The 16,141-nt window shown below is 43.5% G+C and overlaps 1 protein-coding gene and 1 long non-coding RNA gene across 2 annotated transcripts; both read right to left on the bottom strand.

Moving 5' to 3' along the window:
- Window positions 1-4,171: 4,171 nt before the first annotated feature.
- LOC110495952 lies at window positions 4,172-6,122 on the bottom strand. Its single transcript, XR_002469493.2, has 3 exons — window positions 5,739-6,122; window positions 5,244-5,302; window positions 4,172-5,106 (listed from the first exon to the last, which is right to left on the bottom strand). It is a non-coding gene; the product is annotated as an uncharacterized LOC110495952 (long non-coding RNA).
- Window positions 6,123-6,734: 612 nt separating this feature from the next.
- On the bottom strand, window positions 6,735-15,509 carry alg11 (ALG11 alpha-1,2-mannosyltransferase). The gene is made up of 5 exons (XM_021571497.2): window positions 15,360-15,509; window positions 10,871-11,092; window positions 9,706-10,077; window positions 8,657-9,234; window positions 6,735-8,250 (listed from the first exon to the last, which is right to left on the bottom strand). The coding sequence occupies exons 1-5, from the start codon at window positions 15,404-15,406 to the stop codon at window positions 7,967-7,969; spliced, it is 1,503 nt and encodes a 500-aa protein (XP_021427172.1). The 5' UTR covers window positions 15,407-15,509; the 3' UTR covers window positions 6,735-7,966.
- Window positions 15,510-16,141: the final 632 nt, after the last annotated feature.

The raw sequence follows: 16,141 nt of genomic DNA, 5'->3' as shown, positions 1-16,141 counted from the left end.
TATAACTATCTACACTCTTCTGGGAAGGCTTTCCACTAGATGCTGGAATATTGCTGCTGGGACTTGCTTCCATTCAGCTACAACAGTATTAGCGAGGCCAGGCGATTAGGCGTGACTCGCAGCCAGCGTTCCAATTCATCCCAAAGGTGTTCAATGGGGTTGAGGTCAGGGCTCTGTGCAGGCCGGTCAAGTTCTTCCACACCGATCTCGACATGGACCTCGCTTTGTGCAAGGACGCATTGTCATGCTGAAACAGGAAGGGGCCTTCCCCAAACTGTTGCCACAAAGTTGGAAGCACAGAATCGTCTAGAATGTCATTGTATGCTGTAGCGTTATTTCCCTTCAATGGAACTAAAGGGCATAGCCCGAACCATGAAAAACAGCCCCAGATCATTATTACTCCTCCACCAAACTTTACAATTGGCACAGTATTGTGGCAGGTAGCGCTCTCCTGGCATCCGCCAAACCCAGATGGTGACGTGTGATTAATCACTCCAGAGAACACGTTTCCACTGCTCCAGAGTCCAATGGCGGAAAGCTTTACGCCTCTCCAGCTGACGCTTGGCATTGCGCATGGTGATCTTAGGCTTGTGTGCGGCTGCTGGGCCACGGAAATACATTTCATTAAGCTCCCGACGAACAGTTCTTGTGCTGATATTGCAACACTCGGTAGTGAGTGTTGCAACTGAGGACAGACTATTTTTACACGCTACATGCGTTAGCACTCGGTGGTCCCGTTCTGAGAGCCTGTGTGGCCTACCACTTCGTGGCTGAGACGTTTTTGCTCCTAGATGTTTCCACATCACAATAACAGCACTTACAGTTGACCAGGGCAGCTCTAGCAGGGCAGACATTTTACAAACTGACTTGACAGTGCCACGTTGAAAGTCACTAAGCTCTTCCTAAGGCCATTCTACTGCCAATATTTGCCTATGGATTTTTAAGCCTAGAGACAATTGAGATGTGGATTGTGTGCCATTCAGAGGATGCATGGCTGTGTGCTCGATTTTATACACCTGTCAGCAACAGGTGTGGCTGAAGTGGTCAACTCCACTCATTTGAAATGGTGTCCACATACTTTGTATATAGTGTAACCAATGCAATTGAGAGGTTGCTTATACAAATCCAGTGATGTTGGATCAGTGGTTACTTCAAGGAAAGAACGTTTAAAAAAAAATAGGCTTAGTGTCCTGTTGTATTCTAGAAGAGCTAATTTGTATACCCGTCACTGGTATGATAAGCATTGTGTACAAAACATTTAGGAACACTTGCTCTTTCTATGAAACGAACCAGGTGAAAGCTATGGTCCTTTATTGATGTCACTTGTTAAAAATCCACTTCAATCAATGTCGATAAAGGGGAGGAGACAGGTTAAAGAAGGATTTTTAAGCCTAGAGACAATTGAGATGTGGATTGTGTGCCATTCAGACAAAATACTTAAGTTCCTTTTAAACAGGTTATGGTAGTAGGTATCAGGGTGTCAAGAACTGCAACGCTGTTGGGTTTTTCACACTCAACCGTTTCATATCTAATATTATTTATTTTTATATAGCCCTTCGTACATCAGCTGATATCTCAAAGTGCTGTACAGAAACCCAGCCTAAAACCCCAAACAGCAAGCAATGCAGGTGTAGAAGCGCCTGTCTGCTGTGTGTATCAGGAATGGGCCACTACCCAAAGGACATCCAGTCAACTTGACACAACCGTGGGAAGCATTGGAGTCAACATGTGCCAGCATCCCTGTGGAACGCTTTCGACACCTTTGAGTCCATGCCCTGACGAATTGAGGGCAAAAGGGGTTGCAACTCAATATTAGAAAGGTGTTCCTAATGTTTTGTACACTCAGGCCATCCAATTCTTATTTTCCATTAATCGGTCTTTTGACTAGTCAAATGAGCTCTATTACCAATAATGGGGCAAAATATCATAATAGGGCTGCCTGTATAAACGAAGACAAACACTATCTTTGATAAGAGGGAATGTAGCTCTGGGTTGATGGGCTTTGAGTGCTCTCTTGTGGTCTGCATACACAGGATCACCCTGCATCCGTCTTTCAATCACGATGGACAGTGGATAATTTGTCATTCTTAGAAATTAAATCCCAGAGGCTTGTATGTCCCATTGACTGAACATGAAAATGAATGACGACTCACATTCAGACGAGTAATCAATTTAATTGGAAATTAGCTCATGTTCCATCGCCACCATCAGAACCTCCCTTCTTTCCAACGAGTACTGTCAGGGCCTGATCAGGAGAATGTCACGTTATAGAATTGTATGGTGTAGAACAGATATGGTTGTCTGTCAGAATTGTAATGTATAGAGCTGACAATTCACTATTCTATCTGCAACACTCGGAACGTTTCACATCACTGAATATACTCCAGGTGGTTGCCGAAGCTGATCCCAAGAGGCGACAGCAGAGGCTCCATTTCCTGTCTGGAGAAAGAGTGGCTGGGAAAGAGAGGGGCCTCAGATGCCAGGCACAGGCAGGGCAGGGCCTGCAGCAATACATTATTTTGGTTAGCACAGTGATTATTTTGAGTGTTCTATACATTGGTGTCAACTGAAGCAGATTTGCTTTAGCCTGGTCCCTAGATCTGTTTGTGCCATCTTGCCGACTGACCAAAGGAGATAAAGACCACAATAGCAGATCTGGGAACAGGCTAGGTTTGCTTACCCCTGTTCCCAAATTGTTACACATTCAACTGCTGCCTCTTACTCGTGAAGTTCTGTTGATAGAGAATCTGGATTTAGTTATTTTTCTGTATGCCCCAGCTAGACACTTTAGCTCTGTTTATACCTGGTGTAAACATGAATCCTTTGTCCTGGTCTTGTCTACATTCCGATTTTGCCCTCATTTCAAGAAATGCCTCTACAAGTAGCCCACGTTAACATAGTGGGGCAAAAAAGTATTTAGTCAGCCACCAATTGTGCAAGTTCTCCCACTTAAAAAGATGAGGCCTGTAATTTATCATAGGTACACTTCAACTATGAGACAAAATGAGAGAAAAAAATCCTGAAAATCACATTGTAGGATTTTTAATGAATTTATTTGCAAATTATGGTGGAAAATAAGTATTTGGTCAATAACAAGTTTCTCAATACCTTTATATACCCTTTGTTGGCAATGACAGAGGTCAAATGTTTTCTGTAAGTTTTCACAAGGTTTTCACACACTGTTGCTGGTATTTTGGCCCATTCCTCCATGCAGATCTCCTCTAGAGCAGTGATGTTTTGGGACTGTTGCTGGGCAACACGGACTTTCAACTCCCTCCAAAGATTTTCTATGGGGTTGAGATCTGGAGACTGGCTAGGCCACTCCAGGACGTTGAAATGCTTCTTACGAAGCCACTCCTTCGTTGCCCGGGCGGTGTGTTTGGGATCATTGTCATGCTGAAAGACCCAGCCACGTTTCATTTTCAATGCCCTTGCTGATGATAGGCTGTTACTTTGGTCCCAGCTCTCTGCAGGTCATTCACTAGGTCCCCCCGTGTGGTTCTGGGATTTTTGCTCACCGTTCTTGTGATCATTTTGACCCCACGAGGTGAGATCTTGCGTGGGGCCCCAGATCCAGGGAGATTATCAGTATGTCTTCCATTTCCTAATAATTGCTCCCACAGTTGATTTCTTCAAACCAAGCTGCTTACCTATTGCATATTCAGTCTTCCCAGCCTGGTGCAGGTCTACAATTTTGTTTCTGGTGTCCTTTGACAGCTCTTTGGTCTTGGCCATAGTGGAGTTTGACTGTTTGAGCTTGTGGACAGGTGTCTCCCTATGGGACACCGCCTGGATTCGAACCAGGGACTGAGATGCTGCGCCACCCGGGAGCCCAATTACAGCATTATTTAATCTGCAGTTATTGTTCTGCCATTTATCCTTTTACCAGTAATTTTTACATGTACATTTAATTTTGTAACTAAATGCAAACAACATTAACTTCCAAAATGTATGTAGGGAAACCCCTGGCTGTTCCATAACCGGTTCTGATGTTATGAGTACATTTTTGAAAAATCTTGGTTATTTTCTAAGCAAAAAGGACTCCCAAAGGAGCCGAGTCCTCATTCAAATCCCCAGAGCTCACTTTAAAGAGGACTGAGATGGATTATTTTAAAGAGGACTAATGTGAAAACACCCTTTATTTCTCTTAATCTGTTGGGCAACCCCCCCCCCCCCCCCTCTCACCTCTTCACTACTGGACTCGGCGGTGTCCTGGCCACAGTTCAGGGACACAACCTGAGTGAGCTCTGCACACACGTGTTGTGCAGGAGGTGGGAGGGAGGGGAGGATTAGTGGTAGTTAAGTAAATGGGCATACAATAAAGCACTTTGATCACTATGCTAGTACACAATGAAGGCTTCTTTATCTAAAAATCTATATCTTTAGCTTTTATAACAGGCACCAGTCCTGTTGGAATGATCAAGGCAGAGAAACTAATTTGGTGACATTCTGTTCTCCCCTGTCTGTCACAAACACAGCATCCCATGCCAAAATCAACAGTGTGTGGAGTCTGTCAACAGTTGAGAATGTCCTAAAAACCATCAGTTTATAGATGAACCTCACAAACCCTTTATCGGACTACCACAGTAGTCTACGACCAAACAATTTGCTCATATTGATGTAAAATACAGCTGTAGCTGTTTGTCTGGTCGAAGATTGAGAAAAGATATTCGATTTGTGGGTCAAGATTTTTTTTTTGCTAAAGAGATGTGGTCATGTATTTATCAGTCCCAATCCTTCATCAGCTGCGTATTGGGGAGAAATTATTTATGAACATTTCAGTCTCAAAGTAGTGTATAGAGAGTAGAGTGCTGATCTAGGATCAGGGCCTCCCTGTCCATAGTGTATTTTTATTAATTACGATCTGAAAGGGAAAACCGATCATCACTCTTATTCTGAGATGCTTGATAAGGCCAGGTTCTATTTCTTGTACTGAGTTCATAGGCTGCGATGACACGTAGCCCAATTCAGACAAATCAGATCTTTTCTTTGGCCAATAATCGAGGATCGGGTCTCACCACAAAGGTCCCACTCTGAAAGTACATCTCTGTGAGTCTTCTCCAGAGCTCTTCAGACAGTTTGTCTCCTTTATCCCAAATTAACTACCTGGAAGAGAAGATAGATCTTAATGCATGTGATGACGTGTATGAACAAAATCAAATGGACTGAGGCATGTGTAGAAGCCCTATTAGAACCAGCTGCAAAATTGAGTTCTACACCTGAAAGGATTGTATACCACTTACCTGAGCAGCACAAAGACTGCAGCAAGGCCAGCAGAACAACACACCACTTCATCTTCTGTCTATCATAAAACAAAGCACCTCGATCATCAACTCCCCCATTCCTTAAATACAGTACGATCAGACTCTACCCAGCACTGTTCCTTCCACTAACCTTAGTGCTTTGGGTTTATTTCAATGCCAACAGTATTGACCTACAGAAGGAAATCTCATTACTTTCAAGTGGTCTTCTTCCTGGAACTAAACTTGCCACATGTTCATTTACCAGATGCACTTTCAATCTTACAAATCAGTGCAAACAACTACCGTAATTGCTGGACTATTAAGCGCACCTGAATATAAACCGCACCCACTGAATTATTAAAAAAGATGTATGTTGTACATAAATAAGCCGCACATGTCTATAAGCCGCAGGTGCCTACCGGTACATTGAAACAAATTAACTTTACACAGCCTTTAAACGAAACACGGCTTGTAACAAAAATTAAAACAGCCTACCAAGAAAGTAATTGGTCACTATCTTTCTCCTCCTGTGCACTGAAACCACTGAAGTCATCTCCTTCGGTGTCGGAGTTGAATAGCCTCAGAATTGCTTCATCCGATGTTGGATCGTTTTCATTGTCGCTCTCGTCACTTTCATCCGGAGGCAAATTCCCCGCTGAGCTCATGCTGCCCCCTTCAACACACAGCAGTCCAGCCTTTCGAAACCCGTTGATGATAGTGGATTTTTTGACAATGCTCCACGCTGTCAGGACCCACTGGCAGACTTGACCATAAGATGCTATTCGCCTGCAGCCCGTTTTAGTGAAGGATTTCTCCCCACTTGTCATCCAAGCCTCCCACTGAACAAGGAGCGCCACCTTAAATGCACGATTTACACTGATGTCGAGTGGCTGCAAATACTTTGGGCCATCTGCTTTTCTTCCCTCTGAAAGCTTTTGTCTTTTTGCACTGAGTCAGTTCCTCACGCTGCCGTTTCCAACGTCTTATCATCGACTCATTAAGGCCAAGCTCCCATGCAGCAGCTCTATTTCCTTTTCCAACAGCCAGATCGATCGCTTGAAAGCTGAAAGCTGCATCATATGCATTTCTCCGTGTCTTTGCCATGATGAGGGTGACAAAATTACTACCGTAATCAGAATGATGAAGTTTGAGCGCCCTCGATTTACGTCACATTATGTGACGGTGCTCAGTTTTTTGGCGGCATGAATCTTGTGAATGCGGGAAAAATCCATAAATTAGCCGGGTCATTGTATAAACCGCGAGGTTCAAAGTGTGGGAATAAAGTAGCGGCTTATAGTCCGGAAATTACGATATATATATATAACAATTGCAAGTAAAACCTTCAAATAGCCGCCATGTGCGAAGGCAGTGCTAAAAAACACAAGTTTGCTTGCAAGAAGACCGCTACAACAGTTTTCTGATTGTCCTATTCATGTTTGCACTCAAATGTTTGAACAATTTATCATTGCACTAAAGATAACAAAACCAATGTATTTTATAAATGTTTTAATATAAAAAAAAAAAATACTTCCTACTTAGGATACAGAACGGCATTTCTAGTTATTTAAAAATGTTAAGTAACAATGTTAATTATCACAGCAGTCATCAGAATTGTAAAGTTAGTCTCTACAGGCTCATCACCACCCTCTCGCTGATGTCAGCGAACAGAGTTTGGTCATCATCAAAGACAGTCAGATACTGCTGTCATTCCAGGTAGTCTTTTTTTTGTAGTCACACTACACAAGAGATCAGATCTCACAATGCCTAGAGATGTTTCACATCCCAAGAACCACATTAAACACTATATGTAGCCTAGCGGTTAGGAGCGTTGGGCCAGTAAGAGGTCGCTGGTTCAAATCCCGAGCCAACTAGGTGAAAAAAATATGTTGACATGCCCGTGAGCGAGGCAACTGCTCCAGGGTTGCCGTCAATAACGGCTGATCCCTGACTGGGTGGGATATAAACAATTTCCAATTCACACGTGTGAAATAATACAAATGTAAGCACCCACCTAATTATCTTAATCTTCTGATATTTGTAGTTTGACTGAAAAAAAGACAACCTGGAATGCCATCAAAATCAGTTGTGTCCAGTCCTTGCTAGACGAGCACTAATCTAGTCTACCAGCCGGCTCTCTGTACGCGTTGACAATCGAGACGGGGAACTTGGGAGGCTAGACGAGCACTAATCTAGTCTACCAGCCGGCTCTCTGTACGCGTTGACAATCGAGACGGGGAACTTGGGAGGCTAGACGAGCACTAATCTAGTCTACCAGCCGGCTCTCTGTACGCGTTGACAATCGAGACGGGGAACTTGGGAGGCTAGACGAGCACTAATCTAGTCTACCAGCCGGCTCTCTGTACGCGTTGACAATCGAGACGGGGAACTTGGGAGGCTAGACGAGCACTAATCTAGTCTACCAGCCGGCTCTCTGTACGCGTTGACAATCGAGACGGGGAACTTGGGAGGCTAGACGAGCACTAATCTTATGCCTCAAGTACAAAATACAATGGTCTTGAAAACAAAACAAAAACAAAACATTTAAGACCCTCTAGAAAGAGAGTGGACGCCTGGACTGACATGTCAATAAATACATCTTTCATTTAAGTCAACGTATTCCTGGTGCATTTTAACACAAACTGTATCCTATGTCAACTAAAAGAATGGCTAGTATGCATGCACGCGCACACCCATGAGCGTGACACACTTCCACCCACCCCCCCTCATCGCTCCAGTGTCCCCATGAGAGGCTCCATGGCGGCCAGGAAGCAGGCCTCAAACTCCTGGTCGGAGAAGCGGGTGACCGAGAGGCGGGCGTTGCGTCGGATCTCCAGGCGGGCCGAGGGTGACAGGGCCAGGATGCGCTCAATGGCGTCTGCGTAGCCGTCCTCATCCTCGGCCAGGAAGCCCGTCTGGCGGCCCTCGTAGGGCACCACAATGTCCAGCCTGGGGCCTCCAGACTTGTGGGCCAGGACGACGGTCCCAGCCGCCATGCACTCCACCACCCCTGAGAGCAGAGGGTAAGTGTTGGCTTTAAAGTTAGACACATTACAGGGTGTATAATTGCATTACCTAAGACTGCATGTATATTGAACACTGAAAATAGCATTTTAGCATCCACAGCCACCTGGCTAGCAACCCAGCCATTTTGAGAAACTTGCTATGGGTGTTAAAAATGCCTGTATGCCTTCATCTTTTATTTTTATAAAGAGGAGGATTAACAAAAGCATATTGTAACAGAACAATGTACTACAATTTCAGAATGGGCTGTTGAATATAGGTGTATGAGAACTCCAGTCAGTACAGGATTATACAGTACTACATTTTCGGAATGTAGAGAATGAGCGCTTTGCTTTGGAATAATAGCCACTTCAGCTGTTGAATAATATGAATGATGGTAATTCTGTTTTTACCTATCCCGAAGTGTTCGTTCCACATGGTGTGCAGTCCCACCGTAGCTTCCCCCAACTCCCTCTTCAGCTCCTCAAACGGCACGTTGAGTTTAAACTCCACCCTGTCCGCCACGCCCAGCTCCTGGCACAGACCTCTCAGCATCAACACCCTATCCTCATCCTCTTGGTTCCGGCATCCACCAATCAGCACCAACCTCAGCGACTCCCTTCCTCCCGGCCCCGCAACTAGCCCCGCTTCTTTCTTCTGCAGCACCTTCCGGAAGGCGCGAATCTGAAGCCGATGGTCCTTCTCCGGTCGAAACTGACCAATGGAAACGATGGAATGGCACTTCCGGTCCGAGTCCTCGTCCAACGGGAGCTGGAGGAAGGCGCGGGTGTCGCAGGGCGGGAAGACTAGGCAGGTGCGGTTGGTCGCTCGCCATAGGGTCAGGATGTGGTTCAGGGTCCAGCTGGAGTTGACCATGACCACGTCGCTGCAGGAGCCGGCCAGACCATAGAGCAGCGCCAGCAGGCAGTAGTAGACAACCTTGACCGCGCTCAGGAACAGGTTGTTGGAGATGTAGTCTGCGTTGTTGAACCTGGAAACATAGGGGGGAGGTTGGTTAGGGAATGGTAAATGATAACATGATAGGATCAGGTGAAGGGAAGAATAAACAACAAGGGGAAGTCATGCCCTGATGTCAATGATATAGCGGAAAGTGTACCTAAGTTACAACACTGATTGATGCAGGATTGATGACAGTCAAAACAATGACAGCGGTGCTATGTGTTAGATAGTGCTTGTAAGTTTCCAGAGCATTCCCAATTTCCCATTAGCCTGATTTGATCTTGATCTTAGCCTAGTCCAGATCTGTAGGTGACTTTTTAGCTAACTTTTCTGACTAACATTGTCATGCCATGGTAGTCAGAGTGTGACATTGACAATAAATCGGCAGAGAGGCATTGGCTAAAGCGCATTCCGATATGGACCTGGCTATATTATCCTAGTTTGACTGTCTCGGGGGCCAGGGGTCTGTAGTGAGAAACAGGGTTCTGAGACGATTACCTACCTGGGGTTCCTCTCGCGCACCACCGACAGCATGTCTGTGCTGATGGTGGGGTAGTGCACGTAGCTAGCCACGTGACAACCCCCTAGGTATTTAAACACAGGCAGAGTGAAGGCGTAACCCATGGAGTCGATGTAGACATCTGGGACAAACTCCGTAAGGGCTTCCCAACCAAGGAAGATTGAGCCTACACTTTGACCAATCAGAGTGAAGTGGGGGAAGAGGCTGGCCTCGACCAACAGGCGGTGTTTGAGGAAGACAAACTGGACGGGTCGAGGTAAAAGGATGTTGAAGCGCCGCCGGGCGCCATCAAGAATCTGCTGGTTCGTCACACCCTGGTCGCCCGTGTACACCATGAAGTTGACATCTTGGTACCTATGACATGGAGAAGACCATATTTATTATTGCATACAGTAGCAAACCCTTTTGCAATGGATAACGTTTTGCAACGAAAACAAAAGTTTATTGGACAAGTTCAGGTTGTCCCCAGTTGGTTGTACTTCCCTTCCCTGTGGGTCTGTTTGCTTCCATTTGGTTCCTAGTGAATATGACCCAGGTGAGTGAATTAATGTGGAAGACTGGGAGATGTTCATTAGGGCACAATACAGAAAATGTTACGCAAGGAGAAATTAAAATGGGCGTTAAGTCCCTCCCTGTTCCAATCCTTTTTCTTCCCTTTGGTGCCTAATGAACATGGCAACGAATTACTGTTGGATATGGGTTTTTTCATACTGTGTGAACATTATAATCAACATAATGCTTAAGAAACAGGTAGCAAGCTGAGATTCGGTAGATAATCCACCAAAGTATATTATTCATGCTGAATGCACTGAGCAATATGTAGTAACATCCTATAGCTAGGAATATTATTATTAAGCAATAAGGCCCGAGGCTTTTCTTATGCACAACGCAACACGTCTCATACCCCCAAGGTGCCTTATTGCAATTATAAACTGGTTACCAACGTAATTAGTGCAGTAGAAATTAATGTTTTGTCATACCGGTGGTATACAGTCTGATACACCACAGCTGTCAGCCAATCAGCATTCAGGGCTCGAACCACCCAGTTTACAATAATAATATTATTAGTCACTGGTGATTATTAGCTGGTGTGGCTTAGCTTAGTCAAGGTGCAACGACATACATTGAAAGTGCAATTTTCCCTTACCTATTCTGCAAAGCTCTGAGGGCACACCACAGCACTCTCTCACCACCACCTCCCGCGTTGCAGTACGGGTGAAAGAAAGCCACCGTGGGACGCCCATCACGCGCTCGCCGTGCGTTCCTGTTTGCCTGCAGCCACACGCGCACCCCCATGACAAGCACGACCAGGGTGGCGGTCAGGAGCATGCACAGAAACACGCATGGCAGAAGCAATGTCCACAACAACCTGGGGTAATGAGAGAACTATAAGAGATAAGGTGACAGACCTGCTCTACAGAAAAGGTAAGGCCAATTCAGTAAGACAACGTTGTGTAACGTTCAGATAGAAATATATAATGTAGCAAGAACAATCACGCATCTCTGACTTGTAGAATGTGGAATCACATCAGCTGTATTTATGCCATTTCTATCTGCAACCATCTGTTATTTTCCCACTGAATGCTCAGATATGTAGCTAGCTAGAGCAAACATACCGCTCTGACATGTAGAAAAAGAGAGCCATATGAGCTATAGCAGCTCTATTCATGACATTTCTACCTGCAACGTTCCACAACGTTTGCCAAACGTTACTACTGAACAAGGCCCAGGAACCCTGTTAAACTGATAATCTACACTTAAGGTGGAAACTTTCCGTGGGAATATATGGGAATTTACGGAATCTAATGTAGATGTTTTTTGCATTGGATATATTTACAATATCATATGGAGACAGAAACATAAACCTTTTACCATATAAGTAGACCTAATTGCAAATTATAAAATCCTCCCAATAGAAATAAAACTATTTAGCTACGAATTGAACTTTAAATGAGTTGACTCTTCACATGGGATGATTTCACTGAACACCAAAAGAAAGGGATATTGAATGACCCCCAATGCCCAAAAATGTTTTCAACATACATCTGTAAAATGATAGTCTAGAAATGAAAGCTCTTCCTCTCAGGCTTCCATGCCTTTTCCCTGGACCTCCTCAATGTCCACCTCTTGAACATCAGACTCTGAGGCCTCATCTTCCCTGTCACTTTCCAACCTTGTTGAGGATGGCTCGTTGTCAGCCTAAAAAAAAAACTCAAATTTGCCCAGATGGCCACCAATTTTTCAAACCTTGTATTGGTCAGCCTGTTGCGTGCTTTGGTGGGTGTTCCCAAACAAAGACCAGTTGCGCTCTGAGGCACCTGATGTTGGTGGGATTTGGAGGATGGAGGCAACAGGGGAAAGATCCTCAGATCCACAAAGTCCCTTCCACCAAGTGGCTGATGAGATATGTTGGCACAACTACCATATTGTACATAGTGTACTTCGCCAGACTGCCAAGAACCTTGCCCTCATCCAGGCCAAGGTGGCGAGACACAGTAGTGATGACACCATAGGCCTTATTGATCTCTGCACCAGACAGGATGCTCTTGCCAGCATACTTGGGGTCCAACATGTACGCTGTGGCGTGTATGGGCTTCAGGCAGAAGTCTTCACGCTTTTTGATGGATTTCAGAACTGCAGTTTCCTCTGCTTGGAGGAACAGTGAAGTGGGCAGGGCAGTACGGATTTATTCTCTTACATCTGCAAGCAGAGTCTGAACATCAGACAGGATGGTATTGTCTCCCTCAATCCATGCAATGGCTACTGCCATAGGTTTCAGGAGTTTCAGGCTGCTTACCACTCTCCCAAAATACAAAATCCAGGAGGATCCTCTTGATGGGGCTGTCCTTATCGGCAGACTGTGATATGGACATTTCTTGGAGAGACTCCTTCCCCTCCAGGAGACTGTCAAACATAATGACAACACCACCCCAATGGGTGTTGCTGGGCAGCTTCAATGTGGTGCTCTTATGCTTCTCATATTACTGCTATAACTTGATGACCCTTTACATACTTTACCATTTCCTTGGCTCTCTTGTAGAGTGTATCCCATTGTTTTCAGTGCCACGAAGTCCTTGAGGAGCAGATTCAATGCATGAGCAGCACAGCCAATGTGTGTGATTTGAGGGTAGGACTCCTCCACTTTAGACCAAGCAGCCTTCATGTTCGCAGCATTGTCTGTCACCAGTGCAAATACCTTCTGTGGTCCAAGGTCATTGATGACTGCCTTAAGCTCATCTGCAACGTAGAGACAGGTGTGTCTGTTGTCCCGTGTGTCTGTGCTCTTGTAGAATACCGGTTGAGGGGAGGAGATTGTCGTTAATTATTCCATGGCCGAACATTCGACCACCCATCAAAGATGATTGCAATACATTCTGCTTTCTCTTCGATTTGATTGACCTTCACTTGAATACTGCATCCAGCAAATCAGTAGATAGAAAATGTCTGGTTGGAGGGGTGTATGCTGGGCGAAGAACATTCAGAAATCTATTCCAATACACATTGCCTGTGAGCATCAAGAGGTGAACCAGTTGCATACACAGCTCGAGCAAGACATTCATCAGCATTTCTCTGACTATGTTCCTCCATTGAGTCAAAATTCCAGGAGGACCATGAGCTGTTGCTATCGATAAGGTGTCGGATTCATCATTTTCACCTTGAATAAAAGTAGAGGGACTTTTGTCAGAGGTTGCTTGTTGAGAGCGCTGAGGGAACTTTATGCACTTGGCCAGATGATTCTGCATCTTTGATGCATTCTTCACATATGATTTGGCATAGTATTTTCAAATGTACACCACTTTTCTTTCTACATAAGCTGCAGTGAAATGTCTCTATCACATCAGATAGTGCCCGTGGCATTTTCCTGCAAAGAAAAAAATGAGTAAAAAACAAAACAAATACAATTCCATGTACAGATAGCTAGATTAAAACAACTCCTTTGTAAGATACATGTTTTAAAATTAAACATGTATGGAAACAGGTGAAGTAACACTCCTCAGCAAGCTCAAGCAAGCTAAAACCCACATGGTAGCAAAAACGAACTAGCAGAAATTGTTAATAAGTTAGTTCCAGGCTGTATTTACTAGTTAACAAAAAAATCATGCATGTCATAAAATATATTCACCCCACCCTGCATTGTAATTAAAACTTACCAGAAAGCTTGCAGTCCTTGGCTCAGACAGTGTAGTAGTGTGGGCTCAATAGCATCTCATTATTGTGCAAGATCTTGAGAATCAACTGTACATGTGATGGAAGAGTGCACTGCACATGTGATGGAAGAATACACTGTGCATGCAGAGGGTTGCAATTCCATTTAATTGGGGACAGTTTAACCAAAATATGCCACAAGACCTAGAATTGCCTCCTGTATCCCACAAAAAAAGGTTCACTGTTATATGCTAACTTTTTGGTTGAATTTAAGCTAAATTCCCAGACTTAACTTCCCATAGAACATTTCCGGGGGAAATCTGGAAATTTACTGGAAAGTTTCCGACCCTATCTATACCAAAAGTTTGCTTTAGAAAAACCTTCGCACGTAGGATTTCAGCGGTTACATTCGCCCACCATTGGCTCCAATTCCGACGCTGTGTATTAATGTTAGAAACGTAAATAATCATGGCTTTCAAACTGGTTTACAAAACATGTTCTGATATACCCTATTGATAGTATATTCTGGCCAGGGGAGGTTTGTTAAGATCCCCGACGATCATTCTGAATGCTTAAACACATTGCTTGCGGTACGGTTATGGAAACATAATGAACGTATCTTTCATATCAGAAATCATTTTCAAAAAACAAAATGGTTAAATTATTACACATCTTGATAGTGTTAGTGTTCTCACATGGCCATATCTCCATGTTACCTTTGTTTACAGAAGACTGAAGAAATAGGCAGACATCTGGTTGTCACTTACCACAAATACAAAGTCAAAATTGGCTATTGTAAAAATTCATGAAAATAAAAAATGAGCTTTGTGTTCTTAATTTATGGTTAGGTATAATGTTAATGGGGTTAAGGTTAGGTTTAAAATCAGATATTTAAGAAGATACATTGTAGAAATAGGCAGGGTTTATGACTTAACTAGTGTTAAGGGGATGGGGGATGTGGATTATGGATGTGTAAAACTACTACAGTAACTATTTTGTATGCATCTTTCTAGTTGACATGAAAGATAAGGGGTGGCATATCAGCGTGTTTCAAAAACCATTTTGCAAGCGATGATTGACGTTTCTAAACGTCAAAATACACAGCGTCGGAATTGTAGTTCATATGCAGCCACCCAAACTTACTGCGTGGGCGAAGCTAAGCGCTGAAAACCCTACGCCATGAATAAGAGTTTGACAGCTAGCTAGCTACATTCCATGAGCAACAAGACACGACTTAAGAAAAATGACACGAGTCGACATTGATAAACATAAGCTATGAATTACTTGTGATAAAATAATAGCTGGCTTAACGTTAGCTAACTAACGTAGGTGATGTACTGCTGTTGACAGCTAATTAGCTAGCCAGCTGGTTAGCGATAATGCCTAGCTAGCTGACTAAAACAATAAATAGCACAATGTTTTGTCTAGTTAGCTGGGCAAATATCTAACATCATTAGATAAAGATGTACATAAAATAAAAAAAATCCAACCTGATTAGATCACACAAACATTGAGCAAGTTGATCATGGACAGACATCTTGACAACACAACCTCCAAACCGGAAATGTTTGTGCTGCGAGTTCACTATTGGTTTTTATTTGAGGTTAGCGCGTCCGTTCTTATTATACCTCGGTGAGAGCATAGCGCCACCTGGTGTAGTGAATGATGTGTATAAAATCATTTTGGCACTCCTCAATTGTACCAAATATTTTGGAAGCTATAGAAAGTAATTTATGAATGTCTACATTCGTTTTTCACGTTTATTCTATTACAGACACCTTAATGCATACTTTTAAATTATATTCTGTGTGCTAAACATAAAATAAATAAAAAAGTATTAAAGTATTTTTTTAAGAGTACTAATATTAATGTCCCCACTACAAAAAAACAACAACTTAAAAACATGTAATATGTCCTTGAAACCTTGAAATTGAAATGCTGTAGAATACGGCCGACTGGTGGCCAACATGGCCGTCTGGTGGCTTCAAAGCCTCTCAATGGCCAATAAATAACAAATTGCAATCTATGATTTATACACGTCATTGGGTGTAGCACAGTGAATTTGTCTGTGAGCTGACAGATTTTGCATAATGAATATACAATATTCTGTAGACCTACCAAAGCAAATATTAGGCCTAGCTTAAGAAAATTATTTTCTGGCTAAAGGCAGTTCCAGGATAAAGTTTAACCCAAATAAATGACAATATATAATTTCAAGGTGTGGAAAGGTTTGAAAAGAAAGACCTATATTATTGAATCTTTTTTTTCCGGG

The sequence above is a fragment of the Oncorhynchus mykiss genome, chromosome 18 (genome assembly GCF_013265735.2).
Source record: "Oncorhynchus mykiss isolate Arlee chromosome 18, USDA_OmykA_1.1, whole genome shotgun sequence".
NCBI lineage: Eukaryota > Metazoa > Chordata > Actinopteri > Salmoniformes > Salmonidae > Oncorhynchus > Oncorhynchus mykiss.
This window is presented reverse-complemented; position numbering and strand designations above follow the sequence as displayed.

What these genes read in the sequence shown, in the direction of transcription:
- alg11 (XM_021571497.2), bottom strand. Translation starts at nt 15,406, where the DNA reads ATGTCTGTCCATGATCAACTTGCTCAATGTTTGTGTGATCTAATCAG. An exon ending in TGTTTGTGTGATCTAATCAG is followed by an intron (nt 11,093 to 15,359) that starts GTTGGATTTTTT and finishes TCATTACCCCAG; the next exon opens with GTTGTTGTGGACATTGCTTC. An exon ending in CTCAGAGCTTTGCAGAATAG is followed by an intron (nt 10,078 to 10,870) that starts GTAAGGGAAAAT and finishes TCCATGTCATAG; the next exon opens with GTACCAAGATGTCAACTTCA.